This window comes from Protomyctophum parallelum (assembly GCF_964188405.1).
Source record: "Protomyctophum parallelum genome assembly, chromosome: 8".
In the NCBI taxonomy this organism is placed as follows: domain Eukaryota; kingdom Metazoa; phylum Chordata; class Actinopteri; order Myctophiformes; family Myctophidae; genus Protomyctophum; species Protomyctophum parallelum.
In genome coordinates this window covers 36,874,960-36,892,413 of record NC_139703.1, presented here as the reverse complement: position 1 = coordinate 36,892,413, position 17,454 = coordinate 36,874,960, and the positions used below count along the sequence as shown (strand labels likewise).

The 17,454-nt window shown below is 44.4% G+C and overlaps 1 protein-coding gene across 1 annotated transcript in view; it reads right to left on the bottom strand.

The window, feature by feature from the left end:
- Positions 1-385: 385 nt before the first annotated feature.
- mapk14b (mitogen-activated protein kinase 14b) overlaps positions 386-17,454 on the bottom strand; it is a 41,462-nt gene continuing 24,393 nt past the window's right edge. Inside the window, exons 3-12 of the mRNA XM_083772340.1 lie at positions 17,288-17,346; positions 14,597-14,708; positions 12,133-12,162; positions 11,225-11,272; positions 10,456-10,570; positions 7,208-7,279; positions 4,123-4,202; positions 3,419-3,497; positions 2,656-2,829; positions 386-2,043 (exon numbers count right to left, since the gene is read on the bottom strand). Coding sequence (XP_083628466.1) covers positions 1,976-2,043; positions 2,656-2,829; positions 3,419-3,497; positions 4,123-4,202; positions 7,208-7,279; positions 10,456-10,570; positions 11,225-11,272; positions 12,133-12,162; positions 14,597-14,708; positions 17,288-17,346 — 837 coding nt within the window. The 3' untranslated portion in view covers positions 386-1,975. The remainder of the gene's footprint in view (positions 2,044-2,655; positions 2,830-3,418; positions 3,498-4,122; positions 4,203-7,207; positions 7,280-10,455; positions 10,571-11,224; positions 11,273-12,132; positions 12,163-14,596; positions 14,709-17,287; positions 17,347-17,454) is intronic.

The window sequence follows — 17,454 nt, the reverse complement described above, 5'->3', positions numbered from 1 at the left end:
AATATGTCCTCACTAATAATCATGAAAAAAATGGCACAATCTTTTTCTACTCTGTCTGTGTCTCATATAGAAGGGCTGTGGGCAGTTCAGAAACCGTCTTGACATCATCGATGGGGAATACAAGCCAATAGAAACTGCAGGCTTTCTAGTCCTGAAAAGTTGCAATGCGAAAATGGAAGCCGTCGTTCTCACGATAATGAAAATCTAAGCATTTTTGCAAAAAAATATTGTTTAAAAAATAATCTGTTTAATGATGATGTCACTGGAAGACGGTTTCTAAACTGCCCACAGCCCTCCTATGAGACACAGACTGAGTAGAAAAAAATCGTGCCATTTTATCATGATTATTAGTGAGGACCCATTATATGAAGATAGGTTGAAAAGTGCTGAAGTGGTCCTTTAAAGGTTCCAAACTATAATTTAGCTGGGGGCCCCCTGGAACTGCCTCAAGGACCCCCACTTTGAGAACCACTGGTGTAAAGTAACTACATTAAGTACATTTACTTGAGTACACTTTTTTTTTTTTTTACTTAATTGTGTTTTCAATGAAAACACAGAGGTGAGGTCAGTGACATCACGGCTTCAAAGCACCGTCCAATCGTACAAACGGAACTTCCGCGTATCCGTATATATATATACGTCACGGTCCATAACTTGGCCAACCGAACCTCGCACACAAAGCTGTAATGCGCACAAACTCATTTGCATTGTGCTCATTTGCATTGTGCTCATTTGCATTGTGCTCATTTGCATTGAGCTCATTTGCATTGTGCTCATTTGCATTGTGCTCATTTGAATTGTGCTCAATGCGCACAAATAAATGTGGGCGTGGAATTCTCTAAATTGAAATACTGGGTGCTTAACGATCACATCTCAACTGTGAAAAGGGCCACGTTAAGAAAGAGTGCCTCAGACATGTTCGTAAACGTTCATAAATATGGTTATGATCGCCGCTGCACATAACCATCTATTTACACAATGTGCACTAGTCTTATTTACATTTACAACATAATTTAAAGGAGAATTACATACTAGAAGGCTTTCTTAGCTTTATTTGTAGTTGTTACGTCCCCACCAAAGAGGTCCAGGTGTTATTTTGTGCAAAAGTGCATTATTGGCTATTTCCCCTACCATAAGCCCTCAATGGGGGTTGGGTTTTTGTGCCAATTCGCTTATTTCCATCAAAATAAGTAGTAAAGTGTGCCGCTTGGGATACTATTTACATTATGGTGAGAGGATATATACCAAAAGAATACGGTATATGTTTGAGCGATGGAAGTAAGCTAATTAGCACAACACCCCATAGCCCCATTCAATTCAATGCAATTCATTGAGGGCTTATGGTAGGGGAAATAGCCAATAATGCGCTGGTGGGGACGTAAAAACTACAAATAAAGGTAAGAAAGCCTTCTAGTATGGAATTCTCCTTTAAGTCCTTGTAGTAATAACAGCATGGTAGCTTTACAGAGTGGAGATGAAGACACACGCGTTACACACACAGGACAACCGTTGCCATTTCAGAACATCACGTTTTTTTAAAAGGGAAAAGTTATAAAGTCCTGGCTAAGATGTGCAACATTGGAGAGACAAAACAATACGTATAAATAAGGAAAAGTGGTTGCTAAAAAATATCTGATTATCTTTGAAATACTGACAGCTGATCTAGTGTGTGTGTGTGTATGTGTGTGTTACACATTTTCATGACACAGTAAGACTTAAAGGAAATGGAAAAAAAAGGAAAAACAAAGAACAGCAATATAAAGAACAAAGTAAAAAGGTGCCTGATGACATCACGGATGGACTCACCCACACCTCCACCCACACCCCACTCCAGACATGAATGGCAGGCACTTGTATGCTGTGTGTTCGTGCGTGCCTGCGTGCGTTTGGTGTGTGTGTGCGTGCGTGTGTGTGCATGTGATAGTCCTCACAGAGTGTTGTTAGTGTGTGTGAAACAGGAAGAGAGGCGGAGCGTTCAAGACTCCATCTCGTCGTCATCGAGTGGCGGCGCCACAAAGCTGATGATCTCCTCGTAGGTCAACCCTGAGACCACGGAGAACAAAGAGTCAATTTAATAACATTCAAGACCATTTTATCCCATTCTGACCTGAGATCAGATTCTACAAATGTCTTCTACATCCCGACAGTTTTCTGAAAAAGCTATGTTTCTATATGTCAGTCGTTCTTTGATTTTTCAAAAATAGCAGACCTACAAGCTCGTAGCGCGCCACTCGGTGGCGCGCTATGAGCTTGTAAAGAATAACATAATGCAAACACCAAAAGGGGTTCCCGCCCAGAATGGGTTAATACCAAATTGGTCGAATTGTCAAATATTACTTATAAAGGGGCAAACATTGTGAAAATAGCCGATCTACAAGCTCACAATGTTGTGATCTTAATGTTAGGGGGATCTACAAGCTCACAATGTTGTGATCTTAATTGTAGGGGGATCTACAAGCTCACAATGTTGTGATCTTAATTGTAGGGGGATCTACAAGCTCACAATGTTGTGATCTTAATTGTAGGGGGATATACAAGCTCACAATGTTGTGATCTTAATTGTAGGGGGATATACAAGCTCACAATGTTGTGATCTTAATTGTAGGGGGATCTACAAGCTCACAATGTTGTGATCTTAATTGTAAACGTTCTTACGTTTCCACTCGTCGATCTCCAGCTCGCGGCTCTCGAAGCTCTGGTCGTACGGCTCCGCCTCGGGCTCGTCGTCCGGGTCGTGGTACTGGGCGAAGTAGGGGTGGGCGAGCGCCTCAGAGGCCGTGATGCGCTTGTCTGTGTCCAGGACCATCATCCTCTCCAGCAGATCCACCGCTACAACACAAGGTTATTAAGGTAAAACCCACGTAAACATGACGACTTCAACGTATAGCTTTTAACCACTTTAAGCATTATTTTAAACTTTATCTGTTGGAAAACAGCAGATCTACAAGCTCATAACGCAGCACCAAGTGCCGCACTACGACCTTGTAGATCTGCTATCTTTGGAAAAGTGTGAACAGCAAATCTTTTAATATATATTCTTTCCAAGCAAACATTGTTTTTACTAATTTCTTTGTTTCTGGGGGTCCCCCTGGAATAATATATTTTAAGATGGGGGTCTGTGGGCAAATACAGTACTTTACTGAGTAAAGGAACATAAACTAAAAAGCACACATCCCTTAGAATAGAACTCTATCTTGGCAACAGATGTCAACCCATAAAAATAATGCTGACAGGACACCCAATGACCACAAGGGGGAGCCAGACAGCAACGCAGCACATGATCAGTAATGGGTGATTCTACTGCAACAGCAGTGAATAACGACCAAGGGGATTAAATGTCCTTTTCATGATAGTTTTCTGAAAAAAAAATACAAAATACTAGAATCAGGTCTAAACTGTAAATACAGTAAATACCTACCAGTGGGATTGGCGCCAATAAACACGTCAACAAAGTTCCTCTTGGGGATGGTGGGCAGTGAGTTGATGTAGTTTCTCGCCTATGACGATAAAGATGAGACAAATCTTAGGTAAAATCTATTTCTGAGTGGTGCAACCACTCCTACAGACAGCTATGTGTGTCCCTGAGTGGTGCAACCACTCCTATAGACAGCTATGTGTGTCCCTGAGTGGTGCAACCACTCCTACAGACAGCTATGTGTGTCCCTGAGTGGTGCAACCACTCCTATAGACAGCTATGCGTGTCCCTGAGTGGTGCAACCACTCCTATAGACAGCTATGTGTGTGTCCCCCTGGCTGTGTCCGAGCACGGAAATAGCGTTATAGCATTTGTTCACCACCAAGTGTCACTGTTACACAGCCTAACACACAGACAGTACAGTACAGTACAGTACAGTACAGTACAGTACAGTACAGTACAGTACAGTACAGTACAGTACAGTACAGTACAGTACAGCACCAGCACTCTCTTCAGATGGGTCTGATTTTTAATATACATTTGTAATTGTATTAATTATAAAAATCAGACCTGTCTGAAGTGAGTGGTACTGTACTGGTTGTGACTGGGAGGGGACACCCATTGGGTGGTTGTGACTGGGAGGGACACCCATTGGGTGGTTGTGACTGGGAGGCACCACCCATGGGAGTCGTGCAGCGCGTCCTCACCTCGTGGCTGGGCATCCGGCTGATGAGCGACTTGGGAGGCGTGCCCGTCAGGCGCATGATCTGCCGCAGCTGGTTTATATCTGCGTAGCCTTGAAGTCAAGGGAATGACGTCATTCTTTGTGACATCACAGAGAAAGCGATAAACATTACAATACACATACATACATACGGTCAGCGGGCGTGTGTGTGCGTGCGTGCGACGCCGTGCATGTGTTTGAGAGAGAAGACGATCAGCTGATTAAACTCATTATTGACGTGTCACGTTCTCCTCAGACTCTGTGCTACTGTACACACACTGTACACTACTGTACATGATGAAACACAATCCCTTGTTTGTCGTCAGGCTCAAAGCCCAGAGCTTAGGAACAGTAAAAGCAAAGTGGGTCAACCTATGGATATAGGTTTAACGTGCTCATGTGGCCTAAAGTCGCATCTTTTTCGCTTGTTTTCCTAGACCTGGTTTTGCTTAATTATTTCTCTCGCAAGATCTGGCAACACTGGTGGTGGTCTGTGGTCCCTCCATGGTTCACGATCAGTTGAAAATAAACCCTGCTCTGGTGTACTTCACCCACCCACCACCGGAGGGAGGCATCGACACACTGACCTTAGAAAACACTAGATTACAGGAGAGCACAGTGCAGTGCATGATGGGAGTCAGAGACTCATGATGTCAATAAGTGAACATACTGTAGCTTCTAATTGAATTAATTAACGCACATTAACATACGGAGTCAAACAGGAGCCTGAAAGCAAGCAAGACTAACTGTTGTTGACACTGGCAATGCAATAATAAAGACTGACTGTTGTTGAAACTGGCAATGCAATAATAAAGACTGTTGTTGACACTGGCAATGCAATAATAAAGACTGTTGTTGACACTGGCAATGCAATAATAAAGACTGACTGTTGTTGAAACTGGCAATGCAATAATAAAGACTGTTGTTGAAACTGGCAATGCAATAATAAAACGGCAACCCTACAGGAAAGACTGCTAGGCCAGTAGCGGCCAGTAGGGGGCATTAAGGACACAACATTTCATCAAAGGAATATATTTAATTGTTACATCTATTAGTTGTTTTAACATTCATCATTTGCTCTCGTAAATACAAGCTTGCGTAATAAACTGTGTGGCTGGTCTACATCGTCTGTATGAAGGCAGGTTAATTAACCCCTTTTGGTGTTTTAACTAAGCATTATGTTATACTTTAGCTATTGGAAAAATAGCAGATCGCTGAGCTCATAGAGCTTGTAGGTCTGCTATTTTTGAAAAGTTGTGAAAATGTGGCACAAATCTTTGAACATATATTCTTTCAGAAGACTTGTTTTTTTATTTTGACATCAGGCCTAAATGGGCTAAATGATAATATGCTAAACTGAAATGTTCCTGCCAAGTTAGCAGACACCATGCTGGGTGGAACAAGGACGCGCAGGATAAGATACTGATAGACACACACACACACACACACACACACACACACACACACACACACACACACACACACACACACACACACACACACACACACACACACACACACACACACACACACACACACACACACACACACACACACACACACGGAATCAGTCCAAAAGCAACTCACAGATTGCCCAGTCTATGCCTATTGAATAAAGCTCTCCGTCATATAATAATAATAACAATAATATTATATAATAATAGAAAACAAACTATTGGCCCCAATGTATCCACCAAAGGACAAACAAAACACGATTAGTATAGTTAGGATTCGGTTAGGATTATTTATGAACCAAATTAACATTTTGATTTTGTATACACTCTCAGAGTTACAGACCCATAAGGGTCCATTTTTGGTTCCAAACTATATCATCAACTATAGCCGGGGACCCCCTGGGAACTCCCTCAAGGGCCCCCTGGGGGTCCCCAGAGTGACCCCACAATTGGGAACCACTGCCTTATTCTGAACCTCCAGGGCTGCAGTGTTGTTTTCGTCGACTAAAACCAAGACGAAAAATGTTCGTCGACTACCTTTTTCCACTGACAAAAAACGAATGGAAACTAAATGAAAACTAAGCTATGATGGCTAAATCAAGAGATCCAGTATAAGTCATTTTACTCTTGGTTGCATGCTGAAAATAGCGCAACGCAACGCATTGTGAGCAATGGTAAAAACACTCATTGAACAAGTGTAAAAACACTCATTACGACGGCATCAAGGCCCGCCAAAATACATTTTAGTCGACTAAATCACCTGTAGATTTAGTCGACTAAAATCTTATGACATTTAGTCGACTAAAACTAGACTAACACTAAGACATTTCCAGGTGACTAAAATGTGACAAAAACTAAATGAAGTTTCAGTCCAAAGACTATGACTAAACTAAAATAGAACTTTGCTGCCAAAAACAACACTGCTCACATGAACACAGTGGATCAGCTGGCTTCAGGAACATGGAACAGCTAGAGAGCGTGCCAGTGTGTGTGTGTTTGTGTGTGTGTGTGTGTGTGTGTGCGTGTGTGTTTTGCGGGGGTGGGAAAAGAGGAAGATTTATTTTTTGTATTATGCAAAAGCAGTGGAGGTGCCGCCACTCCACAGAATGCTGCAATGAGTCACACACCACAGGACGCACGCACGCACGAACGCACGCAACTTACTGGGTAAAGTGCTTGTTTGTTTTTGTACAGGGAGACAGATTTCAAACAACTGTGTCGATATGGATATCGTCTCTGTCGGGCGGAAAACCTCATCGTTATAAAGTAGCATATCTACAAGCTCTACAAGCTATTCAATAGCAGATCTACGAGCTTGTAGGTCTGCTAAAAAAAAAAAAAAAATCGTGAAAATGTGTCGCAAAATTTGAATATATATTTTTTCAGAACGAACGTTTTTAGGTCAAATGTTTGCTTCTGGGAGGACCCTGGAACAACATGTTTTCAGATGGGGGTCGGCGACCAAATACATCTATATTTGAGGGTCCTTGACATGAAAAAGGTTGAGGACTGTCATGATTTATTCACAGTACTACAACACTAGAGAACTACAACACTAGAGAACTACAACACTAGAGAACTACAACACTAGAGTCATGAGTGATGGAAGGATACGGTCCGTGCCAGGAAACAGTGTCCTTCCAGTGAGGAGTTCAGCCATGATGCAGCCCACCGACCAGATATCCACTGAAACACACACATCATTATATACATGAGAATGCAGCCCACCGACCAGATATCTACTGAAACACACACATCATTATATACATGAGAATGCAGCCCACCGACCAGATATCCACTGAAACACACACATCATTATATACATGAGAATGCAGCCCACCGACCAGATATCCACTGAAACACACACATCATTATATACATGAGAATGCAGCCCACCGACCAGATATCCACTGAAACACAAACAGCATTACATACATGAGAATGCAGCCCACACTCACATGTTCTCCCCGTGTCCCCTAGGGTAGGTACCTTCACATGTTCTCCCCGTGTCCCCTAGGGTAGGTACCCTCACATGTTCTCCCCGTGTCCCCTAGGGTAGGTACCTTCACATGTTCTCCCCGTGTCCCCTAGGGTAGGTACCCTCACATGTTCTCCCCGTGTCCACTATAGGGTAGGTACCCTCACATGTTCTCCCCGTGTCCCCTATAGGGTAGGTACCCTCACATGTTCTCCCCGTGTCCCCTAGGGTAGGTAGTGGTACCCTCACATGTTCTCCCCGTATCCCCTAGGGTAGGTACCCTCACATGTTCTCCCCGTGTCCCCTATAGGGTAGGTACCCTCACATGTTCTCCCCGTGTCCCCTATAGGGTAGGTACCCTCACATGTTCTCCCCGTGTCCCCTATAGGGTAGGTACCCTCACATGTTCTCCCCGTGTCCCCTAGGGTAGGTACCCTCACATGTTCTCCCCGTGTCCCCTATAGGGTAGGTACCCTCACATGTTCTCCCCGTGTCCCCTAGGGTAGGTACCCTCACATGTTCTCCCCGTGTCCCCTAGGGTAGGTACCCTCACATGTTCTCCCCGTGTCCCCTAGGGTAGGTACCCTCACATGTTCTCCCCGTGTCCCATATAGGGTAGGTACCTTCACATGTTCTCCCCGTGTCCCCTAGGGTAGGTACCCTCACATGTTCTCCCCGTGTCCCCTATAGGGTAGGTACCCTCACATGTTCTCCCCGTGTCCCCTAGGGTAGGTACCCTCACATGTTCTCCCCGTGTCCCATATAGGGTAGGTACCTTCACATGTTCTCCCCGTGTCCCCTAGGGTAGGTACCCTCACATGTTCTCCCTGTGTCCCCTAGGGTAGGTACCCTCACATGTTCTCCCCGTGTCCCATATAGGGTAGGTACCTTCACATGTTCTCTCCGTGTCCCCTAGGGTAGGTACCCTCACATGTTCTCCCCGTGTCCCCTAGGGTAGGTACCCTCACATGTTCTCCCCGTGTCCCCTAGGGTAGGTACCCTCACATGTTCTCCCCGTGTCCCCTAGGGTAGGTACATTCACATGTTATCCCGTGTCCCCTAGGGTAGGTACCCTCACATGTTCTCCCCGTGTCCACTATAGGGTAGGTACCCTCACATGTTCTCCCCGTGTCCACTAGGATAGGTACCCTCACATGTTCTCCCCGTGTCCCCTAGGGTAGGTACCTTCACATGTTCTCCCCGTGTCCCCTAGGGTAGGTACCCTCACATGGTCTCCCCGTGTCCCCTATAGCAGGGGTTCCCAAACTTTTTTGGACCAGGTACCCCTTTTGGGGTAGATATTTTTCCAGGTACCCCCTCATCCTCGCAACACAGATAACAATATATTTACAACCACAAGCAGTGTTTCCTGCAGGAAAAAGCTTTGGCATGGTGCTGGGCGCAGGCCGCAGGGGGGCCTTCTTGCGTCGAACATTTTGATGAATTAATTAATTTGATTAAATAATTAATTAATAAGATTAATAAATTAAGATTAATTTGTATTATTGCTCTTGTATTGCTATTGGAGACACTGGGGGGACACTGGGGAGGCACTGGGGAGACACTGGGGAGGCACTCGGGAGGCACTCGGGGGGACACTGGGGAGGCACTGGGGAGGCACTCGGGATGTACTCAGGGGGACACTGGGGAGGCACTGGGGAGGCACTCAGGGGGACACTGGGGAGGCACTCAGGGGGACACTGGGGAGGCACTGGGGAGGCACTCGGGATGTACTCAGGGGGACACTGGGGAGCATGGGGAGGCACTCAGGGGGACACTGGGGAGGCACTCAGGGGGACACTGGGGAGGCACTGGGGAGGCACTCGGCTGGGCACTGGGGAGGCACTGGGGAGGCACTCAGGGGGACACTGGGGAGGCACTGGGAAGGCACTGAGGGGACACTGGGGAGGCACAGGGAAGGCACTGAGGGGACACTGGGGAGACACTGGGGAGGCACTGGGGGGACACTGGGGAGGCACTGGGGAGGCACTGGGGAGGCACTCAGGGGGACACTGGGGAGGCACTGGGGGGACACTGGGGAGGCCCTGGGGAGGCACTCAGGGGGACACTGGGGAGGCACTGGGGAACTGGGGAAGCACTGAGGGGACACTGGGGAGGCACTTGGAAGGCACTGGGGAGGCACTGGGGAGAAACTGCAGCCACTGAGGAGACATTGGGGAGGCACTGGGGAGACACTGGGGAGGCACTCAGGGGGACACTGGGGAGGCACTCAGGGGACACTGGGGAGGTACTGGGGAGCCACTGGGGAGGCACCATGGCGGACACTGGGGAGGCACTGGGCAGACACTGGGCAGACACTGCAGGGCAGACACTGCAGGGCAGACACTGGGGTGGCACTTGGGGAGGCACTGGGGAGGTACTGCGACATTTCATATCACACACACACCATGATTCACTAGCCCCCTCAAAAAAAAAAAAAAAAAAAAAAAAAACTTTTTTTTTTTTTTTTTTTTTTTTGAGGGGGCTTGGGGTACCCCCTGGCTATGCGTCGCGTACCCCTAGGGGTCCGCGGACCCCACTTTGGGAACCGCTGCCCTATAGGGTAGGTACCCTCACATGTTCTCCCTGTGTCCCCTATAGGGTAGGTACCCTCACATGTTCTCCCTGTGTCCCCTATAGGGTAGGTACCCTCACATGTTCTCCCTGTGTCCCCTATAGGGTACGTACCCTCAAAAAAACATGCCGTAATCCTGGTCTCTAAACTGCCTCCCCCTTTATCATACAACTACAGCTGTAGTTCAGGTGGATCACCACCCATCACCACCCACCAGGCAAACCAGGCATACTTAATTAACTGGTGGGCGTGTCCACATAAAAACAACATTTTAACAAATACTGTACACTTTTTGAAAGAAGTTGTTACCCGTCATGTTGTAGTGCATCCAGTTGAGCATGATCTCCGGTGCTCGGTACCACCGCGTGGCCACGTAGCCGGTCATCTCGTCATCCGTGTGGCGGGCCAGACCGAAGTCCAAGATCTGAGGACACACACACACACACACACACACACACACACACGTTGAGATGAGGGGAGAGAGGACCCTTTTGGTGTTTTAAACATTATGTTATCATTTAGCTATTGAAAAATAGCAGATCTACAAGCTCATAGCGCGCCGTACGAGCTTGTAGGTCTGCTACTTTTTGAAAAATCGTTTTGCTTCCGAGGTCGTCTCTGGAACAACATATTTTCAGATGGGGGACAGCAGCCAAATACAGATATTTCTGGGGGTCCTTGACATGAAATATTGAGCACCACTGGCACTGACATAGAAAAATAGGTATTTCAGATTTTTCTTTTTTAACATTTCGACGTCAGGCCTAAATGGGTTAAAGGTCACACAATTGATACAGCGGTCCCTTTTTATCTGTCTGTGACTCCTTCTGTGCTTTTGCTGTGACTCTGTCTCTCTCTCTGTCTCTCTGTCTCTCTCTGTCTCTCTCTCTGTCTCTCTCTCTCTCTCTGGTGTCTCTCTCTCTCTCTCTCTGTGGTGTCTTTCTCTTTCTCTGTCTCTCTCTCTCTCTCTCTCTCTCTCTCTCTGTGTGGTGTATCTCTCTCTCTGTGGTGTGTCTCTCTCTCTCTCTCTCTCTCTCTCTGTCTCTCTCTCTCTGACCACGGTCATCTTCTCTCTCACCTTGAGCTCACAGTCCTCGTTGACCGCCAGGTTACTGGGCTTCAGGTCCTGGGGGGGGGGGAGAGAGAGAGAGAGAGAGAGAGAGAGAGAGAGAGAGAGAGAGAGAGAGAGAGAGAGAGAGAGAGAGAGAGAGAGAGAGAGACAGCGCAGCACACACACAGTCAAGAGAAGATCAATACTCATATTTTAACATTTTTAACATATTTCTCCTGTCCTTGACATGAAAATGTTTGAGAACGAATGACATAGAAACATGGGTTTTTTTCCGAAGAAGGAGGTGAGAAACTGGTGACAAACATAGAATAGTCAGTTGTTCGTTCAGACACAAGGAAATCAACTACTGTGGCCAGATGCAATTTCCTGGGGTCTAGTAATGGGAAGTGCATTCCATAGTTTTGGAGCTAAAATCGTTAAAACTAAAGACAGCAGCAAATAAAATAAAATAAATTAACTAATCTTTTACTTTCTCTAATAACAATCCAAAAACATCTTATCTACAATATATGACAAAATTACTTTAAAAAAGAATATCAAGATATACCTTGCCAATTTGCCACTGTGAACTTTGATTTGCAAATTTGTTCTTTTGATTTTATAATGTGAATTTGTTCTTTGCATTAGTTTTTATTTTGTTCTGTTTTTCATTTTAAATTGTATTTTTAGTATACTGTATTTGTTTTATTCAGGACCACAGGAACACTAGAGGCTCAGTCATGTGTCTCTAATGGGGATCCTTCAATAAACATACAGTAAACATAAACTCTGGGGGAGCCCACAGGGATCGAACCGGGAACCTTGCGGTTCCCATCCGGCCACTCTAGCCCTGAGCCACTGCTGCCCCGTTACCAACGTATGGCATTATCGTGTTATCAGCACGATAGTAGTGTAATGAAGCGTGTATAACTTACTCTGTGAATGATGTCTGCAGAATGGATGTACTGCAGGAAAACAAAGAACAACGTTACATTTCGCTTGACTTCTTTTGTGCCTTATATAGGATGTTAATAGTATGGTCAAATATATCCCCTTATATAGGATGTTAATGGTATGGTCACATATATCCCCTTATATAGGATGTTAATGGTATGGTCACATACAGTATATCCCCTTATATAGGATGTTAATGGTGTGGTCACATATATCCCCTTATATAGGATGTTAATGGTATGGTCACATATATCCCCTTATATAGGATGTTAATGGTATGGTCACATATATCCCCTTATATAGGATGTTAATAGTATGGTCAAATATATCCCCTTATATAGGATGTTAATGGTATGGTCACATATATCCCCTTATATAGGATGTTAATGGTATGGTCACATACAGTATATCCCCTTATATAGGATGTTAATGGTATGGTCACATACAGTATATCCCCTTATATAGGATGTTAATGGTGTGGTCAAATATATCCCCTTATATAGGATGTTAATGGTATGGTCACATATATCCCCTTATATAGGATGTTAATGGTATGGTCACATATATCCCCTTATAAAGGATGTTAATGGTGTGGCCACATATATCCCCTTATATAGGATGTTAATGGTGTGGTCACATATATCCCCTTATATAGGATGTTAATGGTATGGTCACATATATCCCCTTATATAGGATGTTAATGGTATGGTCACATATATCCCCTTATAAAGGATGTTAATGGTGTGGCCACATATATCCCCTTATAAAGGATGTTAATGGTATGGTCACATACAGTATATCTCCTTATATAGGATGTTAATGGTATGGTCACATATATACCCTTATATAGGATGTTAATGGTATGGTCACATATATCCCCTTATATAGGATGTTAATGGTATGGTCACATACATCCCCTTATATAGGATGTTAATGGTATGGTCACATACAGTATATCTCCTTATATAGGATGTTAATGGTATGGTCACATATATCCCCTTATATAGGATGTTAATGGTATGGTCAAATATATCCCCTTATATAGGATGTTAATGGTATGGTCACATATATACCCTTATATAGGATGTTAATGGTGTGGCCACATATATCCCCTTATATAGGATGTTAATGGTATGGTCACATACAGTATATCTCCTTATATAGGATGTTAATGGTGTGGTCAAATATATCCCCTTATATAGGATGTTAATGGTATGGTCACATATATACCCTTATATAGGATGTTAATGGTATGGTCACATATATACCCTTATATAGGATGTTAATGGTATGGTCAAATATATCCCCTTATATAGGATGTTAATGGTATGGTCACATATATCCCCTTATATAGGATGTTAATGGTATGGTCACATATATACCCTTATATAGGATGTTAATGGTATGGTCACATATATATACCCTTATATAGGATGTTAATGGTATGGTCAAATATATCCCCTTATATAGGATGTTAATGGTATGGTCACATATATCCCCTTATATAGGATGTTAATGGTATGGTCACATATATACCCTTATATAGGATGTTAATGGTGTGGCCACATATATCCCCTTATATAGGATGTTAATGGTATGGTCACATACAGTATATCTCCTTATATAGGATGTTAATGGTATGGTCAAATATATCCCCTTATATAGGATGTTAATGGTATGGTCAAATATATCTCCTTATATAGGATGTTAATGGTATGGTCACATATATCCCCTTATATAAAAACAAGAAGCTAACAGCCGGTCAGCAAGTGGATTCATGAATGTATATAGACAATAATTTAGGCCAAATTTCCCACTTTAAAGATGGAGTGCCACAATGTTTTTCACGTGTCTATGGGGTGACAGTACTTCATTAGACACCCTGGAGTTGTTTTTATGTGCCAATGGTGTATTCACTTTGTATTTAGGGTTTCTTCCTGGAGGCTGAACCCTTGACAGTCAAACGGGTCAATGAAATAAACAGTAATATAGTGACATCACACTATCAGCCCCTCCTCTAACCCCTCCCCCTTTATCATACAACTACAGCTGTGGGTGCGGCATACTTAATGTTTTGGTGTTTTAAGCATTATGTTATACTGTAGCAGTTGCAAAAAAGCAGATCTACAAGCTCATAGCACGGCACATAGTTGTACCCTGCCCTTTTTTTCTTCTTTCTAATTATTTGTTTGGCACAATGTATTATTGTATTATTGTGGGGGGGGGGGGGGGGGGGGGGGGGGGTCAGATTGGGGTCTGAGGCCAAATACAGATAATTCTGGGGCTCCTTAACATAAAAAAGGTTGAGCACCACTGACACTGACATAGAAAAACATAGGATTTTCAGAAATCAGGATTTGTTGTCTAAACAAAACAAAAGAAACCTGCTGGCTGCCGGACTAACTGGTCATTAGGTCACCATCACACCATCGATAATCATCTGACCTTTAAGCCGCGGAGGATCTGGTAGATGAGGAACTGCACGTGGTCGTCTGTGAGCGTCTGACACTTCACGATGTTGTTGAGATCTGCCCCCATCAGGTGAGTGACCAGATACCTGGAATTAAACCATACACATGTTGTTGAGATCTGCCCCCATCAGGTGGGTGACCAGGTACCTGAGATCTGCCCCCATCAGGTGGGTGACCAGGTACCTGAGATCTGCCCCCATCAGGTGAGTGACCAGATACCTGGAATTAAACCATACACATGTTGTTGAGATCTGCCCCCATCAGGTGGGTGACCAGGTACCTGAGATCTGCCCCCATCAGGTGGGTGACCAGGTACCTGAGATCTTCCCCCATCAGGTGAGTGACCAGGTACCTGAGATCTGCCCCCATCAAGTGAGTGACCAGGTACCTGGAATTAAACCATACACATGTTGTTGAGATCTGCCCCCATCAGGTGGGTGACCAGGTACCTGAGATCTGCCCCCATCAGGTGGGTGACCAGGTACCTGAGATCTGCCCCCATCAGGTGGGTGACCAGGTACCTGAGATCTGCCCCCATCAGGTGGGAATTTAACCACACACATGTTGTTGAGATCTGTGTTTTTAATATTGGCGTAGGCTAGCGCGTATCAAGGCTCCCATTGGCTCGGCAGCCTGATGCTGGCCCGGAGACAAAGGAGGGGGCTGGCGGCATTTACAGGCCCCCGAACACAAAGGAGGGGGCTGGGGAGGCATTTACAGGCCTACGGCGGCCACAGATCTGCCCCCTGGCAGTCAATGAGTTATCCACCCGGTGACATCATGGGTCACCAGATACCTGAAAACGAGCCACACAGAACTCCCCCCCGGCCGTCACAGTGAATATTGTGTGCACATATACAGTATATATGGCCGTCACAGTGAATATTGTGTGCACATATACAGTATATATGCCGGCCGTCACAGTGAATATTGTGTGCACATTTACAGTATATATGCCGGCCGTCACAGTGAATATTGTGTGCACATATACAGTATATATGCCGGCCGTCACAGTGAATATTGTGTGCACATATACAGTATATATGCCGGCCGTCACAGTGAATATTGTGTGCACATTTACAGTATATATGCCGGCCGTCACAGTGAATATTGTGTGCACATTTACAGTATATATGGCCGTCACAGTGAATATTGTGTGCACATATACAGTATATATGGCCGTCACAGTGAATATTGTGTGCACATTTACAGTATATATGGCCGTCACAGTGAATATTGTGTGCACATTTACAGTATATATGGCCGTCACAGTGAATATTGTGTGCACATATACAGTATATATGGCCGTCACAGTGAATATTGTGTGCACATTTACAGTATATATGCCGGCCGTCACAGTGAATATTGTGTGCACATTTACAGTATATATGCCGGCCGTCACAGTGAATATTGTGTGCACATATACAGTATATATGGCCGTCACAGTGAATATTGTGTGCACATATACAGTATATATGGCCGTCACAGTGAATATTGTGTGCACATATACAGTATATATGGCCGTCACAGTGAATATTGTGTGCACATATACAGTATATATGGCCGTCACAGTGAATATTGTGTGCACATATACAGTATATATGGCCGTCACAGTGAATATTGTGTGCACATATACAGTATATATGGCCGTCACAGTGAATATTGTGTGCACATTTACAGTATATATGGCCGTCACAGTGAATATTGTGTGCACATATGTACAGTATATGTGAATATTGTGTGCACATATACAGTATATATGTGAATATTGTGTGCACATATACAGTATATGTGTGAATATTGTGTGCACATATACAGTATATGTGAATATTGTGTGTACATTTACAGTATATATGCCGGTCCCTTCTGGATAAAGCGAGGGTGGCTGCCGTTACCATGGAGACTAGGCTATTATGAACGTGCACAGCCAGCACACACACGTGCACGCTCGCCCCTACAGTCACCCGTCCTTTTCATAAGCCAAGTCACATGGCATGCCGCCCCCCCCCCCCCCCCCCCCCCCCCCCCCACCTTTAACCCATTGAGACCTGTGTCACCTTATATAGCTTTTAACCACTTTAACCATTATTTTAAACTTTAGAGGTTGAAGTTCTTTAAAAGAAATAGATCTACTATACATTGAATATATATTCTTTCAGGGTTTCAGTTTTAAACTCAAATCTTTGCTTCTGGGGGGGGGGGGGGTGGGGGCTGAAACAACATATTTTCAGATGGGGGTCGGCGGCCAAATACAGATCATTTTTGGGGTCCTTGACATGAAATATTGAGAACCACTGATACAGAAACATGAGGTTTTTCCAGAAAGAAATACATAAAAAAAAAAAAAAATTATCCTGTCCTTGTCAAGTAAATGTATTTTTTGTATTTATTTTTAACTTTACTGGAGTATTTCCAATTTGCAGTATACTTTTACTTCTACTCCACTACATCTCAGAGGGAACTGCACTACAATTATTCAAAAACATTGTAGATTTTGATTATTACAAAATATACATTAACCAGATCCAGCCCTATACAGTATATATGTACATTTAGACCATTTGAAAATAGCCGATCTACAAGCTTGCGAGGAGAAGAGAGACGAGACGAGAGGAGACGAGAGGAGACGAGACGAGAGGAGAGGAGAGGAGAGGAGAGAACTTACACGTCACTGAACTCCTCCAAGCTGGTGGCCGGTGTGAATACGTCCAACAGGCCGATCACCTGCATGAGGAACACACCACAACACAACACACGTCACACACTGTTCTGAGTGCATGAGGAACACACCACAACACACGTCACACGCTGTTCTGACTGCATGAGGAACAC